Source organism: Polypterus senegalus, chromosome 8, assembly GCF_016835505.1.
Source record: "Polypterus senegalus isolate Bchr_013 chromosome 8, ASM1683550v1, whole genome shotgun sequence".
Lineage (NCBI taxonomy): Eukaryota > Metazoa > Chordata > Cladistia > Polypteriformes > Polypteridae > Polypterus > Polypterus senegalus.
Window position 1 is genome coordinate 60,659,346 of NC_053161.1, and position 27,954 is coordinate 60,687,299.

The 27,954-nt window shown below is 36.7% G+C and overlaps 1 protein-coding gene across 1 annotated transcript; it reads right to left on the bottom strand.

Annotated features, from left to right (window-relative positions):
- Positions 1-251: 251 nt before the first annotated feature.
- iqub (IQ motif and ubiquitin domain containing) lies at positions 252-27,624 on the bottom strand. The gene is made up of 13 exons (XM_039761145.1): positions 27,562-27,624; positions 26,491-27,291; positions 20,582-20,716; positions 18,864-19,031; positions 18,598-18,773; positions 18,075-18,230; positions 17,641-17,851; positions 14,569-14,744; positions 12,652-12,822; positions 9,463-9,639; positions 6,957-7,205; positions 1,876-2,061; positions 252-593 (listed from the first exon to the last, which is right to left on the bottom strand). The coding sequence occupies exons 2-13, from the start codon at positions 27,281-27,283 to the stop codon at positions 408-410; spliced, it is 2,784 nt and encodes a 927-aa protein (XP_039617079.1). The 5' UTR covers positions 27,284-27,291; positions 27,562-27,624; the 3' UTR covers positions 252-407.
- Between the last annotated feature and the right edge of the window lie 330 nt (positions 27,625-27,954).

Below are 27,954 nucleotides of genomic sequence, written 5' to 3' on the forward strand. Positions count from 1 at the left end.
TTATGTACAGTTTTGGCTTTGGAATTCATACCTGTTGTCCAGTGTAATCATTTGAATATTTTATCTTCGTTATCCTAAACAGTTATTTTCCACACTTTAACTCTGGTATAAATACAAACACACGTGTAACACTCAACCTTCCTTTTTGACTTTAAACACTGAAACCATTTAATCTTCCATTGGTTATCCACATCCACAGTCCAATAATAAAGAAAAATAAAAAAATGCACAGATATTGTAATAACACTAGATAATTCTGAGAAGTTGTATACTTTAATAAAAAGGCACAATTAGAAATAGAGAATCAGATACCTGTAATAGATGATTGTGTACGTAAAAAGACTCAAAAATACATAATACATTTAAAAAATAAAATACAAGGCAAATGTAACACTTTACATTTGATATTATGAAACTGCGCTGGCTCCTGGTACAGCATTCAAAACGTTTGCTACATTTGCATCTTTTGCAGAAGAGGAAACCTTGGAATCTAAATCTGTTAAATTCTGTGTCATTGATGTAATCCTGGAAAAATATTTCTTTGCCAAAATGTGCCTCTGCTTGATCTTACGTATGAACACTACACCATAAGCCTGCAAAAAATGAGAAAAAAATAAAATAACTAAAATGTGTTAATAATTAGAGAAATACTATGATTTCACTGGTGTCATATACAAGCTTTCTATAGTAAACAGATTTTGCATGAGCAGTATTGCAAAATTCATTAACCAGCTGCTCTTTATCTTGTCATTGACAATCAACAGTCTAAACTCAGGACAGAAAAAGATGAAAACTGTGTATTTTGCGCAGTATAACACCTGGCATACTAACATGGCTTAACTTTATTATTTCATTAATGGGAAAGCAGCATTATGATACAGATGACTGCCTTACAGCTGACAGTCACAGGTTTACATTCTAGCCTGGTCACTGTCTGTGTGAAGTTTATAAGGGTTTATTTTTCACTTCTACATGGGTTCTTCTCTGGATACTCCAGTTTTCTCTCTCAAGCATATTAGGTTATCTGGTTAATCTTTACTGATCTTGTACAAGTTAGCCTGGTTGTGTGAGAGTGTACCCAGAAACTAGAACTCTATCCGGGGTTGGTTCCTGTCTTGTGTACTAGTAGGATAGACTCTTCTTCCAGAAGCCTTGAAGAAAATTAAGTGGGTTTGATAAAGGCAGCTGAAAAAAGGCTGAAATGTTATGTCAATTTTTTTTATAACTTATAAAGATGCGTAAATATACTAATTCATCTATTTCAGCAGTTTATTAGATCCAGAGCCTAACAACAGCAAATGCTTTGGCATTGTTGGTCAATGGTCACACTTTTAGAATAAGTGATTAACGTGACATGTACAACTTTGACATGTTACTGAACATTAGCGTACCAGCATAACCACAAGACTGACACACAAACTCTGTACAGTGGCTGAGTTTGAAGTTGAACCCATTTCCATGCAGGCATCAGGATTCACCAGTACACCCCATTACAGTTGTTTAAAATACAACATTATGTGTGCTGCTAGGCTTAGAGTAATTAATTTTAAGGAATGCCTGTTATTGTTTTCTTTTATGTATGGAACAAGCACAACCTCAAAATCTAATTGACTTTCACAAATCAAACAAACAATAATAAATAAGAAAAGAAATTGCTTGCACTCTGTTAGCCAGCAAGTGCTGTGTATTTCAAAGGCATTTCTTTAGTGATGCATAAAATATGACTGGATTTGATCATTTAAAGTGTTTACATTGCAAAGGACTCAACTTCAATTAATATTCAATGACTGTACTTGACATAATTGAAACTCCTCACATTATAATATTTCTCCTGCATGAAGCAGGATCAAAAGAACAATTTTGTATTTCTCTTACCTCGTCAACATTATCAATCTTTAAATGTGCAGCTGCCTCCTCCTTGGTTAAAAGAACACAATTCCATGGAGACCATTCAAAATATCTGTCCCAGCGTACCATCATCAAGTCAGCAAGGTCGTCTGCAGCACTCAGTGCAGACTGGGCACCCCAGATAGTCTCAATAAGGTATTGCAAATCTTCTTCCTAGAATAAAAATGACATATTGAATCTGCTGCTTTTCGGCTGTAAAGTGTAAAAAGAATATTTTCACTATAGAATATGAAATTAGATTTTACACATATTTCAGCTGTCATTTCATTTTTAGTTTGGTTTTATGAACTTTTCACAATACATGGTTGAATTTTTACTTTTGTGACTTTCCTTGATCACTGTGTATTTTGAGAGAATTATCAGATTTTCTTTTTTTTTTTTTACAAAATTGATACTCAATGAAGATCAACATGGATCTACACAGTAAAGCATTAACAAATGTTTGCCCATAAGAATCACCTGTTTTGGCTCCAGCCATCTATACGAAAATATTTTCGGGAACATTTTGTAAAAAGTGTGTCAATCACGTATTATGCAGTATCCATCTGTTCATGAAGCAGGCTGTTTACTTTGGCAGCACTAGGCATTTTAAACTTCAGATCAAGTACTTCACAGTACCTTATAAAGGCAGTTAATTCACACAATCTGTTATATATTTAGTAAATAGCTATGCTGGTGTACTTTATCTTTTTTTGTGTTCATTTAACTGAGGTGACTAGACAGCTGCTTTTTGTGTAGACAATTTTAAACTTTGTTAACTGACATGGCCTAGTCTTGTAGGCTTATGTTTTTTCAGCATGCCATGGTGCCCAACCTCTTTGCAGTCTTCTCAATGAAAGCAGTTTAAGAGAATATGTCAGTTTACTTTTCTTTAAATGAATTCCTCAAACCAGAGCATGGTGTCCATCAATTACACACAAGGTCTTGTTACTATTAGTGTGATGCTCAAAGTATTTTCTCACAGGGCCTTCACATTTGTGGTGAATTCTTTACTGTGCATCCAGGTTCAAAAACATATTCTGCCAAAGTAGCTAACTGCAGTCATGCTCATTGGGCTACATAGCCTGGTAGTGTATAGCTATTTTGTTGAAAAGGAGAGGCAGTCAATACCAATACAGTAATCCCTCCTCGATCGCGGGGGTTGCGTTCCAGACCCCCCCGCGATAGGTGAAAATCCGCGAAGTAGAAACCATATGTTTGTATGGTTATTTTTATATATTTTAAGCCCTTATAAACTCTCCCACACTGTTAACATTATTAGAGCCCTCTAGACATGAAATAACAACCTTTAGTCAAACGTTTAAACTGTGCTCCATTACAAGACAGAGATGACAGTTCTTTCTCACAATTAAAAGAAAGCAAATATATCTTATCTTTAAAGGAGCCCCGTCAGGAGCAGAAAATGTCAGAGAGAGCGCTCGCAAAAAAAAGCAAACAATCAAAAAATAAATACATGCTTTTAAGTATACAGAAGCACCGAGATAAAGCGGCATTTTGTAGAAGAGCGTCCGTGTCCTCTGTGCAAACAGCCCCTCTGCTCACACCCCCTCCGTCAGGCAGAGAGAGTGAGAAAAATAGAGAGAAGCAAACAAGCGCCACGGGGAAGCCTATCTTATAGCATTGAGGAGTTTTAGTTAATATGTAATACATGCTCTGATTGGGCAGCTTTTAAGCCAACCGCCAATAGCATACCTTGTATGAAATCAACTGGGCAATCAAACTGAGGAAGCATGTAACCTAAATTAAAAGACCCATTGTCCGCAGAAAGCGGCGAACCAGCGAAAAATCCATGATATATATTTAGATATGCTTACATTTAAAATCCGCGATAGAGTGAAACCGTGAAAGTCAAAGCGCGATATAGCGAGGGATTACTGTATTTACTCTAAGGACAAGTTGGATTTAGGTAGCATTACCCTGTGTCTTGTACTTACTATTATGTAATATGAATATCTATTTAGATGTTGGTCAGTCATTTTCTAACCTGCTTAGCCCTGAACAGCTTTTCCTAACTAGTGTAGTGGATGGCCGGCTTCATATTCTGGCCCTCACTCCCAGGCCGCCAGAAGGTGCTCTCCCGAGAGCATGGACGGGCCCCGACTTCCAGCAGGGCCTCATGGACTATGTAGTTTTTATGCGCAGCCCTGCTGGATACCTTGGAGACCACTGGGAGTCACTGTCGAGAGACCAGTGGACTCATCTGTGCACTATGACCCGGAAGTTCGTCACAGGAAGAGCGACGGGCTTCTGGGGTGAAGAAAAGTACTTTTTACCTGACCCGAAAGTGATACAAGATCACATGGACTGGGGATTGGGAACACTTCCGGGTCAGGGAATATAAAAGGACTGAGGGAGCTCTCAGACGGTGAGCTGAACTGGGTGGTAGGAGGGCAACGCATCTGGGAGTCGGAGGATTGGTTTATTGATTATTTAGTATTGTTTATTGAGAAGAGTGGAGTGGTGGTGCTTTGTGCACTTGATTATTATAATAAATAATAATTCTTGCACTTTTACCTGGTGTTTTGGCGTGGTACCTGAGGGTTCAGGGGAGTGATAGCGCCCCCTACTGCTACACTAGCAAAGGGTGTAACACAAGAAGAAACCCTGGGTATTGCACTAATATTAAATTGTCATGTTTATTTACTGTATATTATTCAGGCACAAACTATAATTATTAATTTATTCAAAATGATGAATGGAATTACTAAATGTCGCTCAGTAGCAGAAGTTGAACTAGTCAATTAAACTGCATGCCATTTTTAATAGTGTATTACAAACAACTAAATTATTAAAAGGGATTCAAATTTGATTTTAAATTTCTACAAATCACAATTCAGCATTTGTGTCAAAGTTTAAAATCAGAAATATATTTTGGAGTTGCAAAGATAACTTCTTGCCAGAAACGCTTTTCATTCTTTTACAAATAATGTGTCCATCCATCCATTCATAAATTAATCTGCTTAATCCACCAGAGCCTAATTTGACAGTATTAGATGCAAAGCACAAAGTAAAACCAGACACATAAAAATCAGTCCTCTGAGAAGACAAAGATAAAAAATTTTGAAAAAAGAAAAAAAAAACTATACTGTACCACAGTCATAAGCTATTAGCCATGACAGACAGCAAGAAGCAAGAAAATATTTAGGAATACCATAAACAAAATCTGATGGGGGTACTGAGCACCCCACAGTCCATGTTCACCAACACATTTTGCACTATTATGTATTTATATTTTCATATTTTACAGGTGTTTTTTTACTGCTTTGCTGTCTTCAGACCAGTTACACTTCACATAGCACTGCAAATAAAAACAATATGATTTATCAGACTGTTCTGTTACAAATTCTGTCGAATTGTTGGTAGACCTAATGATCCTACCTAAACTGCCATCTCTTGGGCTCTTTTCTGATTTGATGGCTTAATCTTAGATCAGAAGTCAGGACTTTCTTCTTCAAATCTAGGTTATTTATTGAAATATTTGGTCATCAAGCTTTGCTTTACTGTTTCACAAACAGAGAATAACTTCCAAATTATGAATAAATAACATTTACGATAGGTGAGATTAAGACAAATTAACTGACCCACTTTAATACCAATTTTCAAAGGACATTTTAGTGACTAATTACTGTATCAGGTGGAGGGCCATTGTATTCTCCCACTTATGTAAACTTTCAACAGGCGTATTTTCTGATTCTCATCTTTGTGTACTCCTAGAAGATATGTGTATAAACTTAAAATGCGTACACCTCAGAAAAAAACAACATAGGCTACCAACAATTGGCTTATTTAAAAAAAATCAGAAACAAAATAATTTCATTTCCACACATTTTAAAAATGTTTCAGTTTGTCAAGTATTTGAATTTAAGTACTGTTTAATTTTTGCTTTTCACTCGGCTTTCAGTTTAGTTTTCAGTTTGTTTAACAAAAAGCTCTTTCAGTCATTTTAAATATAGTTTTTGTTAATGTTAATTTACACTGTATTCATATATTGTGTAATGAAAACATGTCATGACAATTCAAAATATTATGAAGAATATTGCTCATTTCTGATTATGCTAGTTCTAATAAAGACATCTGGGGGTAATTAGTCGTCTCAAAAAAGTATGTTTTTTTACAGTAGAAATTTCAGTTAGTTCTAACTGCTGTCCAGATTTAGTAACTGCATTGCAACCATACACTTAGCTTAAGTGAATTAAGGAAATAAATGGACATTTTAGAGTGTTATTAGCAATGATTATGTATCTCCTGCTTCTAAAAATGTAAAATGTTCTTTGACTTAAAACATTATTGTAGCTTCAAGTACTGATGAATTATATAACAAGGGTGAAATAATCAGGCAATTTGTTAGGTGTTTAAAAAGGATTACAGAATTTAATACTCAGCTAGCAGGAAGACTGTAAACAATGAGCTGTGTTTCCTTTTCCCTTTACAATTTATTACTGACATGTATTTAAATTAGAGACCATACTGTAAATATCAAGCAGTGAATCTCCAATGTGAGACACATTTCCTCATGGAGAATACTCATAAATCATCTGCAGTTGGCAGTTTTTTTTCTGTTTTGTACAACTGCACTGTGATGAACTTACTTCCCTCTCAAAATGTAATCAAAAAATATGAAAAAGGTTTTAAGATATATGTCTCAAACCCCCACAGTCAATTTCCGAGTAATTGGCCAAGGGTGTCTTTTCGCCATTCTGTCATAAAATAAGCATTGAATGCTTTTCTGTCAATTATTTCCAGCTACTGTATAGTCATATCACTTACAGCACAGACTGGACCTGAAATCCAAATAGTGTTAGCTTCATATTACTTAATATCACTTACAGTAACAGAAAGAACCATTGAGTAAATAGCACTGCCAATAATGTTTGTATTACATGAATATGATTTTCAAAACAATTTAGTTATTTTTGCAAAGTGGACAGATGATACATACTCACAAGCTTCCTCTACATTGTTTGCTGGGTGTTATTTTAAGTACTGGCACATTTCTGTTACTAATTCAATTATTGGTAAATGTTTCAGTAAATAGAACATAGAATTACCTGAACCAAGAAGGCTATCTTTCCTTTTCTGGAATATTCAGTCTCTGCTTTTCTAAGATATTTCAGCATATTTTTGTATTTTGAAAAGTCTTCCCTCCGCCGGGCTTCATTGTCCAGCTGATTGCAACGTCGGCAACGACCAATTGTATGTGATTTTGTTGTCATTGAGAATTCAGTGGAGGGCAGATAGCTTCTACATCCAAGGCAAAAGTAAATATTTTTACGCAATTTTGTAGGATCCTGAGGAACCTTCAAGAAGATAAAAAGGAAACATTTAAAATAAATACATAGATAGATCAATAATCTATTTTCTTTCAAAGAGTAATTGTCCTTTATTCACCTTTACTGCACATAATGCCTGTCATGATAAACTCAATATACACTTTCACTCCACAAATTCACATATCAGTCTGGATGTTTTTTTTTTTTTTTTTAATTCATCTCTGACCAAAATTTAATTTTTCTGTTTTTGTTAGGAGTCTGACACAGAGATGCAACAGTAGGTAATAGATTAAAATGATCAACAACAGGGAAAGAGTACCAAAAAGCATCATCTCAGAAAGCTAAACCAAGATCCAAAAACACAGCTTTGTTCTCTTTCAGACTGTATTTTAAAAACATTTTAGGCTTTTGCCAAAATGTCATTATTCCCCTTCAGATCTCAAACATTCAGTGCTTTTGTACTATACATTTCATATCATCATAAAATAGCAGAGATCTATTGTCTAATACTTAAAAAAAGCAATTCATAACAGACTGAAAATGTAAATGGCAAAATAATACACTAAATTAATATTAATGTACAACCTAAAAAAATACATCACACTCTGTTAGGTTTTGAGACATATATACTTGTAATCATGGTTTGAAGTCTTTTGTGCTGAAAAGCCATGAATTGTGTGTACTTTAAAATCACATTAGCAAGTAACACAACAACACAGTATATACAGTACTTGCTTCAGCATGGTATCCACAGCTAGAGGCATCTAGTTTCTAACAGCCACCTCTCCATATTCCAACCACACTGGCTACAAGGTAAGATCTAGACATCAAGAAGAGCATTAGCCATTGCAGGGGACAGTCTTTCACACACACACACCCACCCACACATAAACACATGCTTATTTCAGGATAATTTAGAGTCTTCCAATAACCTAAACAACACATTGGAGATGTACAAAATAAGACTATTTTAAATTGAAAGCACCTTATGACAAAATGAGAAGATGCAAGAATTATACAAATATTCAGAAGGCTGGGGATCAAGCCACAGTTTATGTACTTGCAGCAGCATTAAACAGTGCAGTAACATGACACAAGTGCTGTTATCCAGAGTATGTAAAATAAAAATATAAATAATTATCAAATTGACATCCCATGCTGTTCAATTTATGCATTAAATATGTTAATAATAATAATAATTCTTTACATTCATATAGTGCTTTTCTCACTACTCAAAGTGCCCTCCATGATGGGAGGACCTGGGAAGCGCACCCACAACCTCCTTACTGCAAAGAAGCAGTGTTAAGAAAAATCCTAGTTAACATTTTCAAAATATATACTGTATGTATACTATGTAATTCATAAAATATATGCATTCCACTTCATTCATTTTTTTTTCTAAAGCCAATTATTTTGCTACAGAGTTGGAGGAGGATAAGACCTAATTTTGCAGTACAAAGTGCAAGTATGGAACCAGTTCTTGACAGGACACAGGTATGCACACAGAGTAAACCACTCACGAATACTGTGCCATTTGAGAATTGTTAATTCTGGAAGTTTGATTAATTCAGAATACCAGAAGAAAATCCAGGCAGAAGATGAGAAGAATGGATCAAGGATACTGGGGGCACTAAACACAACACAACAGTGCTTAATGATCCTGCTATGAGGTAAAATTACATGCTCTAAACAGTACCAAAGTATACATAATATTGAACAGAAATGGGATTTGGTGTTTATTTGTCAGGCAGAAACTTTACTACCTATGAAGTAAATAATATGAAAATAAGACTACATGAGTACAATTTTATTGACCGTAAACAATTTGAAGCTACAACACAAAGTGCAACATAAGAAGTGTAGCTTAAGTTACTGAGACCTGTCTATGATAATTGTAGATGCAATCCCGCAACATCCTCTTTTCAATTCTTTAACAGATTAATCATTTTTCCTTTCATGTTTCCTTCTTCTAAAAATATTTTTTCACTTATATGTTTGTTCAGAAAGGCTCTGTATCGTTCACAGTCAGATTGATAGGGTTCCACATTTACTTTATTGTTCAAGTGTTCAATCCCCTAACAACACGCCACAACATCAACCTGTAAAGACTCTTAACCTGCCAGTATGAAAGCTGAAAAAATACAGTATGTATTTTTCTTAGGGTGAAAAACATCTTTAATGCCTCTTCATTGCAAAATATACATAAATATGCTTTGTTTCGGCAAGCTTATTAAGGAAATGATTAATGGGAAGAGACGAGTTGCCAGGTTTTGCATATATGTACCTTGAGTAATTGAGTGACTTCTGGATTGAATGTTGGTGTCTTGATATACTGAAGAAACAAAGTTGAAATTCTTTTCCTAAGCCCCTCAAGGCTGGACTCCTTTATTCCTCGCATTAACAGGTCTGCCTCTCTGTCGATCAACTCCACAATTTCTCGAGTCAGTTTACAGTCATGCTCCTTAAAGAAATTAGAAAGAAACACATTTAATCAGAATGAAAATTTAATTTGTCAGCATTGGTTTAATTATATTTATCATCAGGGTTTCTTTATATTTATTATATACAACTAGCTGATTACCCAGTGGCTTCACTCACTGAGTGCAAGGGAAAAAAATAAAATGTAGTATATAAATTATTAAACAGTAAAATATTAACATGTAAGAAGTAAAGATACTTTGAGCAGTACTGGAGTGCTTTCGGGTAAACTACACTTTAAAGGCGCTATAACACAACAGGTAAGTAGCACTAACAGCAGCTTAAATGTATTTGGATCATCTCTCGGTAGCAGATCCCTTGTGAAAGGCGCTACATGACTGCTGTGGTATAGAAATTACATTTTCTATGCAATCCTGCAAATTTCTGCCTGACAACCTTGCACTACGTGCCTGTGATTTAATAGAAAATTTATTCTGAGAAATGTGGACGTTGCCCTTCCGTGCTTAACGGGCAGAAGGTCCAAACAATTCCCAAGTCCAAAACTTAACATGAAGAGGTCGGTACATCTTCTTAGATGTAAACCCTCCATCTTCTTAAAAGAATTCATCACAAAAGCAACCTTGAATGTTGCGGGGTTTTAGTGACCTGAACTCACCTTAAGGGACAGTAAGTAGTCGTGCAGCGGAATTTACAAAGAGAGTTTTGCTTCGATGGCGCCGATCACACTCATTCGGAAAGATTTCCACTCTCCCAGGAGCGGAGGGGGACTCGAAGTGTCACAAACAGTGCGAGAAGAGAGGATGCTGCCTGAAAATGCGAAGCTCTTGACCCGGCAGAGCAGCCCGACATTCCATACCTCCCAGGGTCCACTTTGTTATCACGACCCCTTGCCGCTGAAGGCGGTGTCGTCTTCACATTGTTTACAGCTTGGCGCAGTTAAAAAGTACAAAGACACAAAGCTGTTTTCCTCATCTCTTCTACTATCAAGTACTGCCAATTAAAAAAAAGCTATAATGTGGCAGTTTCCGCGACAGTCACGTGGACGAATAAATAAAACTTCTCTGTCAGAACGCGCCTGGCTGCGGACGGGTCAGCACTGGAGTCCTGAGTGGAGGGCTTCCCACTTCTATGGGATAGATCGGCGTGTTTGTGTTTACTTCTTTTCAATATCAGTAAAATAACTCTCAGACAAATAATAACAATTTGTAAAGACGATATAAAAATGGCGTCCACAAACAAAGTGATTAGTTCCTGTATTATAATATGTTCTGTGGTCATACGTAATTTCCGTTTTGCGTGGTCATACGTAATTTCCGTTTCAAACGCGAAAAGAATTTTATAGACAGTGATCCTTTGCTATATCGTGCTTCGACTTTCGCGGCTTCACTCCATTGCGGATTTTAAATGTAAGCATATCTAAATATATATCATGGATTTTTCGCTGGTTCGCGGATTTCTGCGGACAATGGGTCTTTTAATTTATGGTACATGCTTCCTCAGTTTGTTTGCCCAGTTCATTTCATACAAGGGACGCTATTGGCAGATGGCTGAGAAGCTACCCAATCAGAGCATGTATTACATATTAAATAAAACTCCTCAAGGGTGGCACGGTGGCGCAGTGGTAGCGCTGCTGCCTCGCAGTTAGGAGACCCGGGTTCACTTCCGGGTCCTCCCTGCGTGGAGTTTGCATGTTCTTCCCGTGTCTGCATGGGTTTCCTCCGGGCACTCCGGTTTCCTCCCACAGTCCAAAGACATGCCGGTTAGGTGGATTGGCGATTCTAAATTGGCCCTAGTGTGTTTGTGTGTGTCCTGTGGTGGGTTGGCACCCTGCCCAGGATTGGTTCCTGCCCTGTGTTGGCTGGGATTGGCTCCAGCAGAACCCCATGACCCTGTGTTTGGATTCAGTGGGTTGGAAAATGGATGGATGGATAAAACTCCTCAATGATATAAGATATGCTTCGCACACTTCAAAGCTCTAACAGCCCGTATTGATTTTTGATTGTTTGCTTTTCTCTGTCTCTCTCACTCTCTCTGACATTCTCTGCTCCTGACGGGGGTGTGAGCAGAGGGGCTGTTTCCAGAGTGGCTGTTTGCTTAGATGATACGGACGCACCTCTAAAGAATGCTGAAAGACTACCTTCACATTGATCCCTTCATTGCGGTCGCTTTATCACGGTGCTTCCCATACTTAAAAGCCCAACAGCCCTATTGATTTTTGCTTGTTTACTTTTCTCTCTCTCTCTGACATTCTCTGCTCCTGACACGTGCACTCCTTTGAAGAGGAAGATATGTTTGCATTCTTTTAATTGTGAGAAAGAACTGTTATCTCTGTCTTGTCATGGAGCACAGTTTAAACTTTTGACTAAAGGGTGTTATTTCATGTCTAGAGGGCTCTAATAATGTTAAAAAATGTATTTAGAAGGTCGTAAACAGGTTTTCTATGCTCTAACTGCGAAAATATTAGATTTATAAATAAAGAATCCTACTTCGTGGAAATTCATTTATCTGTCTAGAGCGGAATAACCGCGATAAATGAGGGTTTACTGTATAACTGTGCAGAGAATATTTATAAACAGTATGGAAGAGTTTCTAAGGGCTTAAAATATATTAAAATAACCATACAAACATATGGTTTCTACTTCGCGGATTTTCACCTATCGCGGGGGGTTCTGGAACTGGAAAGATTACTGTATATACAGTAGATAGATAGATAGATAACTTCATCATGATAGTCTGCAATGAACTACAGGATGAGATTATACCTGCTGCTTAAATTAAATGGGTCAGTTTCACATCTCAAAACAGTATTGGAAAATTATGAATACAACTTATATAATTTATTAACAAAGATTGTTAGATAAATTATTTCACATATATTTAAGCGTTGTGTATGATGTAATTTCAGAATTCACCAGTCAAACTGACATTACAGATGCTTTTAACTTGGTTAAATGTCAGGCACTGACACTACCAACATTGATATGTTGCGAACATTTTATGAAACATGATGTTATTGAAAAATCTAAACAAATACCTTTACTGTATGTTTCAAAGTTAGCAGTACATCCAATCTTTCATCCTGGGTTAGATATTTCATATTTACACTAGTATAAATATCTCTTAGCTCTCTTGCTCTGATTGTGTACTGTGTGTCCATTTCAACCATTTTACCATCAAATGACTTCCATTTCTTTGATTCTGCACACTGTAAAAGAAAGAACAATTATATTTATATTGTTAACAAGTACTTTTAAAAATTTTGTATTGTTGTATGTATGTCAAACAACAATAGCATGATGTACACAGAATGTATAACTAAGCTACTAAACAAATACAGATAAAATAAAAAAATGTATACAGTATGCAAATTATGGGATACTAAACATATTTTTTGAATATATGAACTAAAACTCTGAATATACTACCTGAATATATAAAGTCAGACTTTAAACATATAAAGTTAGTTATGAAAACATAAAGTCAGTTCTGAATATATAATGTTAGTGTCTAAATCATATATAATAATTGTCTGAAAATATAAAATCAAATTCTGAACATATAAAGTGAAACCTAAAAATGTGGAACTTGAAATAAAAAGTGAAGAAGGCATTTACATTTACATAGATAGATAGATAGATAGATAGATAGATACTGCTAAAAACGATATTACAACATATTGCTTAGAAAAATACAAAAAATAGTGTTCGGCTAATGTTATGTATGTACCCATTTTTTCTGTAGACCAAAGTTATTGATTTATTTTTTACATGGGGACAATATTAGGCATGCATTTGTTAAGACAAATTCATTGTACATAAAACATGTATCATGTACATTTGAGATATTATCTTGACTATAAAATCACATTTAAAAAACAGCAGTTTGCCCTTCAGGTTTTGTTAAGCATGTTGCAGGCTTACTTTCTTTAGCAAGTATATCTCAACTGGCCCATTAAGGGAGCATTAAGATCTGTATGTGTCCATAGTTCTTACACATCCAATTTGTTAATGCCAAAAGCATGCAAAGTAACTTTACATCTCACGGTTTTAACAAGGCAGGTTGTAGTGACATTATTCACACATTTTTTTTTGTTAGGCTGCTTTATCCATTTTAAGTTGGGTCAAGGAGTGGGGTATAGTAACTTGGAAGGCACAGGAGAAACTAACCAAGGGCAGAAAGCCATCCCTGCTCTGGGCACACTCACTTAAGTCACATTGGTACAGTTTAAAGTCACTGCTCTGGGTAAATGGCATGTCTTTTAATTGCAGGAGACAAATGTAAATGGCACCCACTTGTTTTTACTGGCTACATTAAGGAGTCTAAAATGTCCTCTCATTAAAAAACCTTGTGTGGGAGGTTAATTTTAATTTCCATTTTTTTAGTTTCCTAAATACAACATAAAAAACAGTATTTGTAGCTCATGCAAAAAAGTAAAATACAATTGTATTAAAAGAAAGTTATAGGTAGCTTTAAAAAAACAACCTGAAAAGGTCATGACCATCATATTTAAAAATAAATGTCATTATGAATGGCAGAATGTTTTATAATGATATGTAGAATGATAACAAGCCTTTCTCTTGTCTTGACTCTCCACTTAAATTATCTATGTGAATACAATATTCTTCGATCCAGCTAGCTTATTAAATGTAATATTTTAATACTGCTGAATGTAGGTTAATTACTTTTGATTCTGATCTTTGCTTATACAACCTTAAAACCGGTAAAGATTAAATGTCACCCTGAACACATTTTACTTTACATTTGTTTTAAGATTCCCTGGAAACAAGTTAAAGCAAAATCAGTGTTTTCCAAAAGAGTGGCTCAGACAAATATTGATGCATATTTGAAACAAATATGAGAACCATAAGATACTTACTCCATGGTTCACATAATTCTTATGATCTCTCTAATAATGTGTAGTGGGCTATGACAGGCAAATACTTTTTCTAACCTTGTCCAAAAATGCTTGCACTGACTTCTTATTATTTTCCTCATCTGCATTCAACTTGTGCCGTCCAATTGATGCAATAAGCTGTGCCTCTTGGTCCAGCAGAGCACACAATGCAGCCTTCCTTTCTGCACCAGTAAGAGTTGCATTGATACGGTCTGTTTCTTCTTTTCTCCATTCTAAGAAAATAGTATTTTTTAGACTTATGAACCTCATTTCACACAAAAAACATTTTTCAAAAGTAACAAAATAGGTCTAGAAGAAATATATCCAAGGAATCCTTAATTCTGCTTTATTTAAGCAGATACTGTACATGTAATGCTAACAAAGCCAGGAAGCAAAACAAAATCCTGATTAGGTGGCCATGCAATGAAAGTGTAGGCACATATTGAACTATACATTTGTTCTGTCACTAAGATGTAAGTTAAATCTTTTTTTGTAGTTTTTTTTTTTAATTTTTTTTTCCATTCAAATTTTGAGTGATGAAAAACATTTAAAAGATTTATTTAGTACAGAGAACTTTGCATTTGGCAAGATGACAATGTAGTCTTATAAATTATGCTATCAAAATGACCCACTTATGTTATGCAATGTGTATTACAAAAATGTTGTTAAAGGAAGTGGGTGAGTAAAAGGCTTTCTCCCAGGTCATTATGTTCACCTGAAGGAATGATCACACTTGCCCTTCCATTTACAGTTCAAGATTTGTAAAACCCACTGTTAGAAAGTTGATTGTTATCCTTCATACAGACAACCAACCCAGACCCCAACTTGCAACTGGCAATTTATATTCTGTTTGTACTCTGCACCAAAAAATTAGACTGCCAACTTAAAGAACAAATGATTGCTTTCTCAGAGTATGTGTATGCCTTATACCAACTGCTACCAGTTCATTGACTATAGTCCATCCCTAACAAACAAAAATATATGAACAGATGTATGAATGGTTAAGCTATTGTTAAAAAAATATAAACAAAACAGGTATAGAGGAGGATACATCTAATCACATTTGACATACTGTACAGTATGTCTTAAGCCAACGTCACATCACATGACTTCTAGTCATAGGGTATGTCAGACTTAATGGTTGATCTTACTGATCTTGCTGCTAGACCATGTTAGATTATATGACTAGAAATTGCTGAGTACGTCAAATTAGATGACTCAGTGATGAATGCCCAGCATAGTTTCAGATTTCCAAACTAACACGAGTCCCTTTCTCTGACAGCCAATAACCTGCCGCCTTGTGAAGCTAGTTTCTCTGTGAAAGTCTACAGATATGACAAATTCAGTCGCAATCTCTGCTCTTTTTTTTTAGCAGCCAAATGTGGTAAATAAACATGAGACATCAGACAAATGAGTCCCTATAAAACACCTGTATTCCTTATTTCTCATAGCTGAATTATATGCATTATACTTTTAGGTAAACCCTTATTGGCTGCCAGTTCTCATGCAAACAGAGTCCATCCCTATGACTTAAGAAAAAAAATCAATCCGGTATGATTTTGTCAAAGCAAGTCGCAGACTGGTCTGACTGAGTCATTGAGGACATCAGAATATGCGATTGACAGTTACAGGAGTGTGTCGCAACTGCCCCTGAGTTATTGAGATAATATAAATGAAGTCTACAACTGAAAATCGCTGGAAAAGTCATGTAATATGACATGGCCTTTACTGACATGGAGATTTCTCATTGTAATGTAATTTTTTAAAATTAATTAAACACATAAACTCAGAAGTATCAAAAAAATCCAGGACACAAGCTTTATCTAGTATGTTTAAGACAAAAAACATGTTTCCAGACAAAAAAGTGCAAGTCTATCTCCTTAATCCATTTTGAAACAGTATCAGTGTACTGTTTAAATTTACTAATTTTCTTTACCTTGTTCAGGGGCCATTGCTAAATGTAACAACATACAAGTCAGACATCAAACTCAGTTGCAGGAGCTGTGAAGCATGAACACTAACCACTAACTACAGAGAACACTATATAAAAGCAAACAATCTGTTTTATGCAGGTGAGCAATATTATTCACAAAGTACATCACTAATAAATATTACACAAATTATATCACTGCTTGGGATAGATTGAGCTTATTTTTGGAACAAGATATTAGGCCATCCACTTTTAATAAAAGCAGTTTCCCAAATTAATTTGCAAGAGAAACAAATTATCCTAGCAGCAGCAGTTGGTGAAAGGCAAAAAAACCTGTGAAGTGAGAATTGATAATCTGCTAGCTGCATGCCTTTTGAAATTGGGAAGAAACCCGAGACCCAAAAGAAAATACATATAAATACAGTGAGAATGTAAGAGAAGATCTGTGATATGGTTTGCACATTTGTAGCTAGTAATCCACAAAGGGAGAAAATGAATTATGTATCTTAAAATAGCTTTTTTTATTCCTAAGCTTTCAACAACCTACCAGGTGTCATCATCAGAGGAAAATTATTAGACATACAGGAATCAAAGGCAATATATGGCAAATGAGGGTGTGGAGGTGCAGGGGGAATCAAAAAGGTGTTTGACATAATCTTCATGTAGATAGAATCTCATCCCAAAGTCAATTTACAATCCATGTGAAATACTAATACTATGGCTGTGCCATCTTTATATATATACAAAGCCTTAAAATAAAGAAAAAAAATTACACATTCTGGAATATAAGAATAGAGCTTGTCATTTTTAGTTGACACTTAAGAATGACTGACAGTATTTACAATTAGACAAAAAATCCCAGTCTTATAATATCCATGCATAGTGGATCCAGAAAGCTTTCATACCTCTTCACTGAATACCCGTGTCAATGTAACATTTCAGTTTTTTTATTTTCAGAAATTTGATAAATTGTCTAAAATCCTGTTTTCGTTTTCTCATTCTAGGTTGTTGTGTTCTGCGTGGTGTTGGGGAAAATGAATTTAAAATATTTAAGCATAAGTCTGCAACATAGCAAAATGTGAAGAAAGCAAAGGGGTCTGAATACTTTCTGAATCTACTATATGTTTTAAAACCTAGAGAACCTACTGCAAAACCATTTATTCATAAGTGATATATATGGTATTTCTGTTGGCACTTACTCTCCAATGCAGTGTACAGAAGTGCAAAATCTTCTTTTGTTTTTGCATTGACCCTCCTCTCATATTCCCTTTTCAGACGGTTTTCTTTCTCAAGCTTTTTTCTCACAGCTTCCTGCTCTTCCCACTCCAGCCACAACATTTTCTGTCGTCTTAGCTCCTCTACATATCTGGTAGCCAGCCATCGGCGTGTATATGTTTGTATGATAATTGCCTAAATTTTTTTTAAAATAAACATTATACAAAAAGTAGCTAATGAAGGAACACATTCCAGTATATTTGTGTAAGCGTAATTCATATCCAACAATAGATGGCATAAGGACAAAGGTAGTTTCAGATGAAAACCAAAAGTAGGAGGAACAACATTAATAATGAAAATATTTTGTTTTGAGCTAAGGAAATTAATTTATGCACACTTTTTACATAAAAACACCTACTGCATTTGTTCTTTTCGTATTGTATTCTTCGGATGTTACATATTTTCCTGGTGACACAAGTTTGTCTGTCATGTTTGATACATAGCATCCAATCTTGGTCATCTGTGTAGATGTTGTGTTGGTTGTCTGTTGATACTGAGTCTTCTCTTTAACAGTCTAAAGAATTAAAGAAAATACATTTTTACCCATCAGCCCATCAATTGTGTCCTTGCATTTCTTATATCAGGCACTATAACTAATTAAAACACTACAATATATAAACTTCAATAATTTTACCATTATAACTCTTAAATCTCATTTTACAATCCCCTTACATCAGACCAATGTTAATTACTTGTGAAAATTTGCAAAATGATAAAGCAAATCAGAAAACATAACACCACATAATTCCAGATTCTTGTTTAAAACTACAACATTAAAAACTCATGACCAGATAATTAGAAATTGAGAGCAATTTTCATTAAAAAAATAAATGAGAAACACGGACATATTGAATAACATGTTAAATGAAACATGACTATACCTGAGTATCTCTGCAAAATTTTTCAATGCCATTGTCAGGCCTTCTTTTTGGGACTGTTTGCACTGCAGCATGATGAAATTCAACTCCAGTAATTTTATGGCGATATCCACCCAAAAATGGTTTGCGATGTGTGAATCTTTCAATTTCAACAACTACATCCTGATAAGTTTCAGTAGCTAGATGAAGCAGTTAAATAGTCATTATGATAATTTCTCTATAATATACAAAAATTCACATTACAAAACAGAAAAAATTATTATACTTACACATTTGAACACGGACGGTTATTACATCAGGCATACTGTCTTGCTGCTGATTTTTAAGTGGTTTAATTGGGAAGTTTTCCGGATCAGTAGAGGACATTTGGAGCTCGATGGTACCAAGGGGTCTTACCCCAAGGTCCATTAGAGTTTCTGAGTCTTGAACTATACTTCCTGTCCATACAAAAAAGAACAAAAAACTAAGACTATATTATATATATTTTACTGTAATCTCACTGTGTGATTTGTAAAGAATATTAATTAATAGATTATAATAATCAGTTTATCCACTTCTCTCTTGAAACCATCTTTTTTAGTTCAGGATTATGGGTACAATCCAAATATCCTATTAAAATAATTAACTGCAGCAAAATCTGCCTTTGAATTAGAAAATTCAAAAGACATAATTTCAAAGTTTTGAACAAATTCAGCCAAGTAATGATTTTCACTGTAAACATTAACATCAACACAGTGAGTTTTCAGTTTACTAAAAAAGGTTTTAAATTTGAAAGGTGTATTGAATATTACTTTGACTTTGCTGATACTCAGCAATATTTCAAATCTGCAAAACCCGTCTTGATTAAGTACTAGGCATGACTGAGTTATAAATGGTAATCAGCAGTTAATTGTTAGTTCCATCTAAACTTGAAGTCAATATACCAGTAAGATGATACAAATCCAGTTACCATGGAAAGTAGATATGACTGGGCCAAAATATACCTGAGGACATCTGTAGGCAGGTATATTGAACTAAACAGTAAATGACCTGATAAAAACAATGATAAAGCTCATCTTACACTGAAATATTTGCAAGCTTCTGAGTGCTAAAGAAAAAACATAAGAATATCACAGAAAGATCTGAATTCCACTGGTTTTTTGCTTAATACAAACAAATCCCTTTCAGATTTCATTAACACAACAATCTACTGTAAAATAAAACAAGCAAACAACGTGACAGATGCCTGAAGATTTCTGGTAGGCATTCGGTGTCTCTACTTACATACCAAGGTACCAAGGTATAATCTGGAACCGTGGGATTACTTTCCAGGCACAAGAAAGCTATTTACTGTAGGAGAGAGAGATAAGATGTCTAGGGCCTGGCCTTAGTGGAGTGGAAGGCCTTGGCAGCTGGCCCTAGAACATCCTAGGATCAGGATTGTAATTGTCTTTCAGAGGTCAGGGTGATGTTTTATATTAACCGCAAGAGTTTTGGTTTGAACCCAAATTACAGATGTAATTCAAGAGCTGAAGAACATAGCTACCAAATGAAGAAGAATAAGTACATAGATAATATACAAATAATAAAAAGTAAGTAACTGTTTTCTATCTGCAGAAAAATGTGAGATTCAGAGAGGTGGGATAGCTCATGGTTTATATTGCTGTTAAGTAAAACTGAAATGGGGCATTGCCTTGCAGAAAGAACACTTTTCTAATATCAATCGTTTTACATAATGAATGTAAATTAGCAAAGCTGCTGTAAAGAAAATTACATCATTAATACATATTATATGTAACTAGTTAATGCAAACAGATGTGACAGATGACACATAAACAAGATGCAAAGCATCACATATGACACTCTTTCTTCTAATGCCCTGCAAAAGATTATTGTAGTTAAAAAAAAACTAACACCTGCAAGAAAACTGTGAACAGATGATTAAATCCAGATTTAAAAGGTGCTGGAAAAAGATGAGTCAGCTTCTGATACAAAATTAAGGTCTTACCATTGGACATGATTTGTATCACACTGGAAGGTATCTTCAGTTCAGTGGCAAAATGCTCCTTTAGACTTAGAACAGAAAGTCCAGTTGTAAAAGCCATTGTCATGACCTGCTCGTCTGGCATCAGCAGTATCTTAACTAAATGGGAGCAAAAATACATAAAGGTGCAATAAGACTTAGGTTGATGTGACTGTCTCATATGGAATATTAAGAAACAATGTGTAAGCACAGGTAACATAGTTCATCTGAGTGTGTTGCACAAAATATTAAACCTAATTAACAGCAAACTGATATGTGAAGAAAGCAGGACAGATGGTGCTCAGGCACCTGCTCCTTTATCTCAAAGTAAAAACATATCCCCATAAACTTGTTATACTGAAGGACTTAAATTAAAAGGGATGCTGCCCAGCACAACACAGCGTAGAAAATCGCACTGGCTATCACAGAGTTATAGAAGATGTGAAGGATGCCACTTCCCATATTAAAGGAACACAGTTTCCTAAGGAAAATGAGTTTGCTCTGCCCTTTCTTATACTGTATACTGTAGTTCCTCTGTGTTCCGATACCAGTCCAATCCATCATTAATATGGACCCCCAAGTACCTCTACACGCACTCCTTGAATACTGACAGGACATAGAGGCTCTTTGATGTGGCGAAAGTCAATAACTAGTTCCTTGGTTTTGCTGATGTTAAGATGTAGACAAAACTCTTTGCGTGCAGAAACATTTTTCCTCCTGACTTATATACTCTGTTTCATCCCCTTTATCAATACCCCCATAAATGCAGAATCATCCACCTCCATATCTCTACTTTAGCCATTAACAGGGATGGCTGCCAGCTTTGTCCAGGTAAGAATAAGCCTTGTGGAGCAGATACAGTACATACTTGCATGCACCACTCCAACCTATGTCTGACAGGCAAACTGCATTGGATCCAGGTGGTCTCCCATAAGAAGACTCATATACCAAAGGGCCAACCTCTCAAAGGTCTTCATGATGTGAGATGTAAGTGCCACTGGTCTGTAGTCAATCGGTGAAGAAGTGGCTGCCTACTTTGGAACAGGAACAATGCAGGATTTTTTTCCATAGCAGCAGCACTTTGTGGAGCCTAAGGTATAGACTGAACAATTCACAAAGGACACCGCAAAGTTGGTCAGCATGGGCCTTAAGAACTCAAGGACTGACTCCATATGGTTCCACAGCTTTCACGTGTATAGTATCCTCAGTTGTCTCCTTACTTAGTCTTCAGTTATAGATAGTCCACACTGATTGCCAGAGGTGGACTTGTTACAGTAATGGCAAGTGATCATGCTAACTGTTAGTGCAATTTCAGTGCACAGTTTGCTGTGAATCACACTCTGTCCACCTTATATATGCAGCTACTCCTGATTTGCCTTTTATGGACACCTAGCTTATTTATGTGAAGTTGCCCAGGTAAAGTAAATACAAATTACACATTACCTTTATTACCCTTAAGCATGTTGTGTTTAGTACATAGCCATGATTAGTGGTGGAAAATGTATTTGTATATTTATTACACTTGTTTTTTTTCTTCTTGTGCAAAGAACCAAAAAAATTCAAAAAATAACTCCAGACACAAAACAGCAAATTTGGCCATGACAAAAACAGTTTGGGAAGTGCTTGATTAAAGTCAAAGATAAAGTTGTGATAAGGAATCAGTTTTAAATATCTCAGTTTAAACACAAGCCTACTAACCATCACAGGACAGTTACACTATGTCAGGGGTGGTTTCTCTGTCGATAGATCACGCTGTAGTTTTTCATACCATTCACTGTTTTGGAAATTTAGCTCTATTCCCCAGCTATGCTTAGGTGTTATTTCCAAACTTTGCAATAAATTTAAAATGGGAAAATGATTATATTAAAATAAAATTGATGATCCCACTTTTGTTAAGAAATTTGACCATTGAATCTTGTCCAGGGCGGCACGGTGGCGCTGTGGTAGCGCTGCTGCCTCGCAGTTAGGAGACCTGGGTTCATTTCCCGGGTCCTCCCTGCGTGGAGTTTGCATGTTCTCCCCATGTCTGTGTGGGTTTCCTCCGGGCGCTCCGGTTTCCTCCCACAATCCAAAGACATGCAGGTTAGGTGGATTGGCGATTCTAAATTGGCCCTAGTGTGTGGGTGTGTTTGTGTGTGTTCTGCGGTGGGTTGGCACCCTGCCCAGGATTGGTTCCTGCCTTGTGCCCTGTGTTGGCTGGGATTGGCTCCAGCAGACCCCCGTGACCCTGTATTCGGATTCAGCGGGTTAGAAAATGGATGGATGGATCTTGTCCCTAACGTAGGGCAAGGCAAAAAGTTACATGTACATTATACAACTTCAAAAATGACAAAAACAGCACTGGACAAGTTGCAGCAGTGGTGTAATGGTGTGAGACTAGATTTTTGACTTCAAACTGCAAGAAATATCTCTAAAGAAAATAATGTCTGCAACTTTTGTGGTTTGGAGCAATAACATAACAATTAAAGGAAATGCTTGATTAAAGAAAAAGTCAAGTGTAATGTTTGAGAATCAACCCTGATATTTTGATTGCAAGGAGATTATGTTAAAAATCACATCATGAGTGGTGATGTTTTTTTGTCGATCACATTGTACAGTGTCTTGCCGTCCACTCCAACCCTGAGCCGTCCCCACTGCCTCCTGGGGGTGCAAGGCTGAAAGACATGTTAAACCCTGACTTATGGTAAGAAGTACCTGTGCACCAAACTTGTGGCCAGAAAAATATCCACAAGAAAAACATCAACTTACAATATTCCGAAGAATACCTACAACCGTTAACACCACCCGGTCTTCCACCAGCGGATTACTGTTGAAAGAAGGATATATCCAAGAAAGGTAATGTAGTACATCTCCCGCAAATAACATTACACAACAAAGGAGATCTTGATAAGCCATTCATATTAAAACATTAACAGTGTCCTGTTAAAAAAAGCTTTTGCAAAGACAATTAACAAATCACAGAGACAAACATTCGAAAAAGTCGGTTTATTTATCAGAGAAATAAACAAAATTCACTCATGGGCAGTTATATGTTGTGTTGTCATGATGAAAGTCCAAATACAGAATCAAAATTCAATGTGATATTGATGAAAATTTAACTAAAAAAATTGTTTTTACTTAAGTTTTACAGTAAATGTGTAAGTATAAAAAGCATCCATCCATCCATTTTCCAACCCGCTGAATCCTAACTACAGGGTCACAGGGGTCTGCTGGAGCCAATCCCAGGCACAAGGCAGGAACAGGCAGGGTGCCAACCCACTGCAGGACACACACACAAACACACCAAGCACACACTAGGGTCAATTTAGAATTGCCAGTCCACCTAACCTGCATGTCTTTGGACTCTGGGAGGAAACCGGAGAGCCCAACGCAGACATGGGGAGAACATGCAAACTCTACGCAGGGAGGACCCGGGAAGCGAACCCGGGTCTCCTAACTGCGAGGCAGCAGCGCTACCCACCACGCCACCGTGCCGCCCTATAAAAAGCATTTGTGTGTTAATTTCAAATCCAAACAGAATGAAACCGTATACAGTGATCCCTCGCTATATCGCGCTTCGACTTTCGTGGCTTCACTCTATCACGGATTTTAAATGTAAACATATCTAAATATATATCACAGATTTTTCGCTGGTTCGCGGATTTCTGCAGACAATGGGTCTTTTAATTTAAAGTACATGCTTCCTCAGTTTGTTTGCCCAGTTGATTTCATACAAGGGACGCTATTGGAAGATGGCTGAGAAGCTACCCAATCAGAGCATGTATTACATATTAAATAAAACTCCTCAATGATATACGATGTGCTTCCCACGCGGTGCTTGATTGTTTGCTTTTCACGTTCTCTCTCACTCTCTCTGCCTGACGGAGGGGGTGTGAGCAGAGGGGCTGTTTGCACAGAGGATATGGACGCTCCTCTACAAAATGCAGCTTTATCGCGGTACTTCGGCATACTTAAAAGCACAAAAGCACGTATTGATTTTTTGATTGTTTGCTTTACTCTCTCTCTCTCTCTCTGACATTCTCTGCTCCTGACACGTGCACTCCTTTGAAGAGGAAGATATGTTTGCATTCTTTTAATTGTAAGAAAGAACTGTCATATCTGTCTTGTCATGGAGCACAGTTTAAACTTTTGACTAAAGGGTGTTATTTCATGTCTAGAGGGCTCTAATAATGTTAACAGTGTTGGGAGAGTTTATAAGGGTATAAAATATATAAAAATAACCATACAAACATATGGTTTCTACTTTGCAGATTTTCATCTATCACGGGGGGTTCTGGAACGCAACCCCCGCGATCGAGAAGGGATTACTGTAATGCAACGAATAACTCTAATGCAACATGAAACATAATTTACTTTCAAATTATTACATTTTACTCTTTTTTAATATGATTAATTACTTGTTGTAATATAAAGTAGTTAGTTCTATTATGCATATGTAACAATTCCCATGAAAATAACAATCTGTTTAAATTGTACATCCACATCCCCATACATGAGCAGCTGAACCGCAGTGGCTAGCACGTAACGCTGGCCTGGGGGTTGGTGAGCGAAACGAGCAGGGGGCAAAGCACCCTAGTTTGATAAACGTCTGTCTAACTGATATTAGCTGTTAGGATTTTATTGTCTACGAATTGTAACTCACTTGCATTTTTGTTCTAAGCCCTTCACTTGAGATGAACAACTTTGTACCATGACCCCTGGTTTCAGAACATCAGGATCCTCTGCAGTTTGTCTATCAGACACACATAGTTGTGGAGGATGCTCCCATCTACATGCTCCACAGAGCCTACTTCCACTTGGACAAAGCAGGTACCACAGCCAGGATAATGTTCTTTGACTTCAGTGCTTTTAACACCATTTTGCCTCATCAACTGGGGAAAAAGCTGAAGGAATGGAATCTTGAAGCTTCCACAGTCTTCTGCATTAGGCTGACCACTTTTTGTAAGTTACTTTGGATAAACGCATCTGCTTAGCAAATAAATGTATTGTAAACGTAAAACAAAAAAACAAAACAAAAACTGACATTTTATTTCTGATCGCTTGCTTGTGATTAAAGGAGTGAGGTTTTGATCTACAAAAGACAAGCTTAAATGACACACCGACGCACGCAACTGCTTAGATAGAAACGGAAATGAGTTTACACGCCTATGAGGTTAATTGGCAAGTCAAAACCATTATGCGGATATGGGAATTTGAAAATGGGCGAACTGATGGAGAAATTAAAATAATGAACCTTCTTCTATTATTTACTTCGTTTTCTTCATAAAATGATCAAACAATAATATTAAACTAAATCAGAATCAAGAGGAGATTCTAATTTTACTGGCCTTAAAACTATTAATATTTAATAATATTACATGTGCGTGCAGTCGACACTAACGTAATATGTCAAACTTTATATAGAGAAATCTCCGTAATGTCGCTCGCTTTGAATAGCGGTAATAATCATTAATTGGTAAATATTGTGTGAAAGCTCGCCTGACATCCAAAAGTAATATATGCTAATGACATATTCCAATCACTTAATTGTTTTTTTAACTTATGCAAACCTGGTATGGTGTTAAACAGCCCTGACCTGTCATCAACCGGCGTCCCGTCCACCGCTACTTGGACAACTGCAGCGTGACGCAATCCTGAACGCAAGAATGGCTGTCGTATACTTCACTTTATATCAGTGAATACTCCCGCTTTTAATACATTCAGTGCACTTACATTAGAAGGTACTTTAACCTGCTTGTACTTCAGATGCACGGACAGAAATACGTGAAACTGACGCTGTACTCAATACTCATTCCTTTTAGAGGTAAGATTTAAACAGAGCTACACATTACATATTTTTGTAAACTCACGGCGTGCGCGCTTTGCTGTGCGTCCGAGCTACAAAGTCGTTTTACCTGTCACCGTGGCTTGCTGCACATCTGCCAATGCAGCGTTCCTCTCTCCGCCTTCCGAATCCTCCACCTCCGAAACACCTCGGCTGCCATGCTCGGAGACTTTAAAAACTTCGGACAGACCTTCGAGGTTTTCGTTCCCGGCAGATTTTTCCTCAAGCTGCACCGGCGAAGTGGGCGCTGTTTGTGCACGAGCAGCAGTAGTAGGAGAATCTCGAGGCTGCGCACCCTCGGGATCGCGCTCATTCGCGGGTTCGTGCTTTCTAAGTACAGGCTCTTCGCTGAGTGGCTCGAGGTGGCGGTTTTTACTCGTTGGCTCTTGGTCAGTTGTTGTGTAATCAGTATTATCAGACAATTCGGCACCTTGCTCGGATGAGGATTTATTTTCTAGTTTAGTTTCGGCTGTAGGCAGCGTTTCACCTTCTGGTAGTACTGAGGCTACATCAGTAATTTGGACTTCCCCTTCAACGTCAGCGTGGGAAGAGGTGTAGTTATTTCCAGCTGGTTCTTCACTGAGATCAGATGCTAAATTGTCTTCTGTTACTATTTCATCTGCTCCTTGTGTTTCATTTTGTTCCGGATGTGAAATAACCTGCCGTTCGAAATCAGAAACTTGGACTTCTTCGGGCTCATTGGTGTCATCCGAAGCCTTATATTCATTTGGTGCTGCACCCTTCAATGATTGCAAGTTGTGTTCTGTAGCAATTTCGGTTGTCGTTAATGTTTCATCTTCTTTGGGTACTCTAACTTCTAAATCAGGAGCCGCTTCAGAAGTCTGGGTCTCCTGATCGGACATGGTTTATACTGAAAAAAATCAAAGTATTACTATAAGTAACTGACGACAATGGAAAAAAGCAGCAGTGTTATAATACCTTGCTCTAAAGCTCTTTTTTGATTACAGCACATCGTCTCGTCTTTATATGAAACCGGACGTAACATGAATAACTAGTATTTACTGCACATGCAAAATTCCAGTAAACTATAAAACAGACTTTTAAGCAGGTAATTAATTGCAACACCACACTCCCAAAATATTAAAGAAATATGAATAAAATATTAGGTCATATGCTGTACTTTTTTCCAGACGAGTTCGCCTTCTTGGCCTGGGTTGCCTTCCTCGGCGCAGTTGTTGTCAACGGTCTCATAGCAACCGACATGTGATCGCCCTCTCAGGGGCTGGGTGCTGCTGAAATTCAAGATGATCTGCCACTAAGGTAGTGTGCTATTGAGAAATCACTGCGCACGCTGATCGAATTTAATAACGTGTTATTAACTGAACTGAAAAAGGGCACAATCAATAATAATGCATTTTATCATTCACTCAAAGTAACTGACAAAACGTGGGGTATTGCAAAACTAAATCTCAGATAAATGTTCTGCTAAAATCATTTCTCCCATTGTCAAGTTTACTTAACTTTGTTCAGTGTGTGTAAGAAGCTCGATAATTTACTTGAAACGCAGCAACGT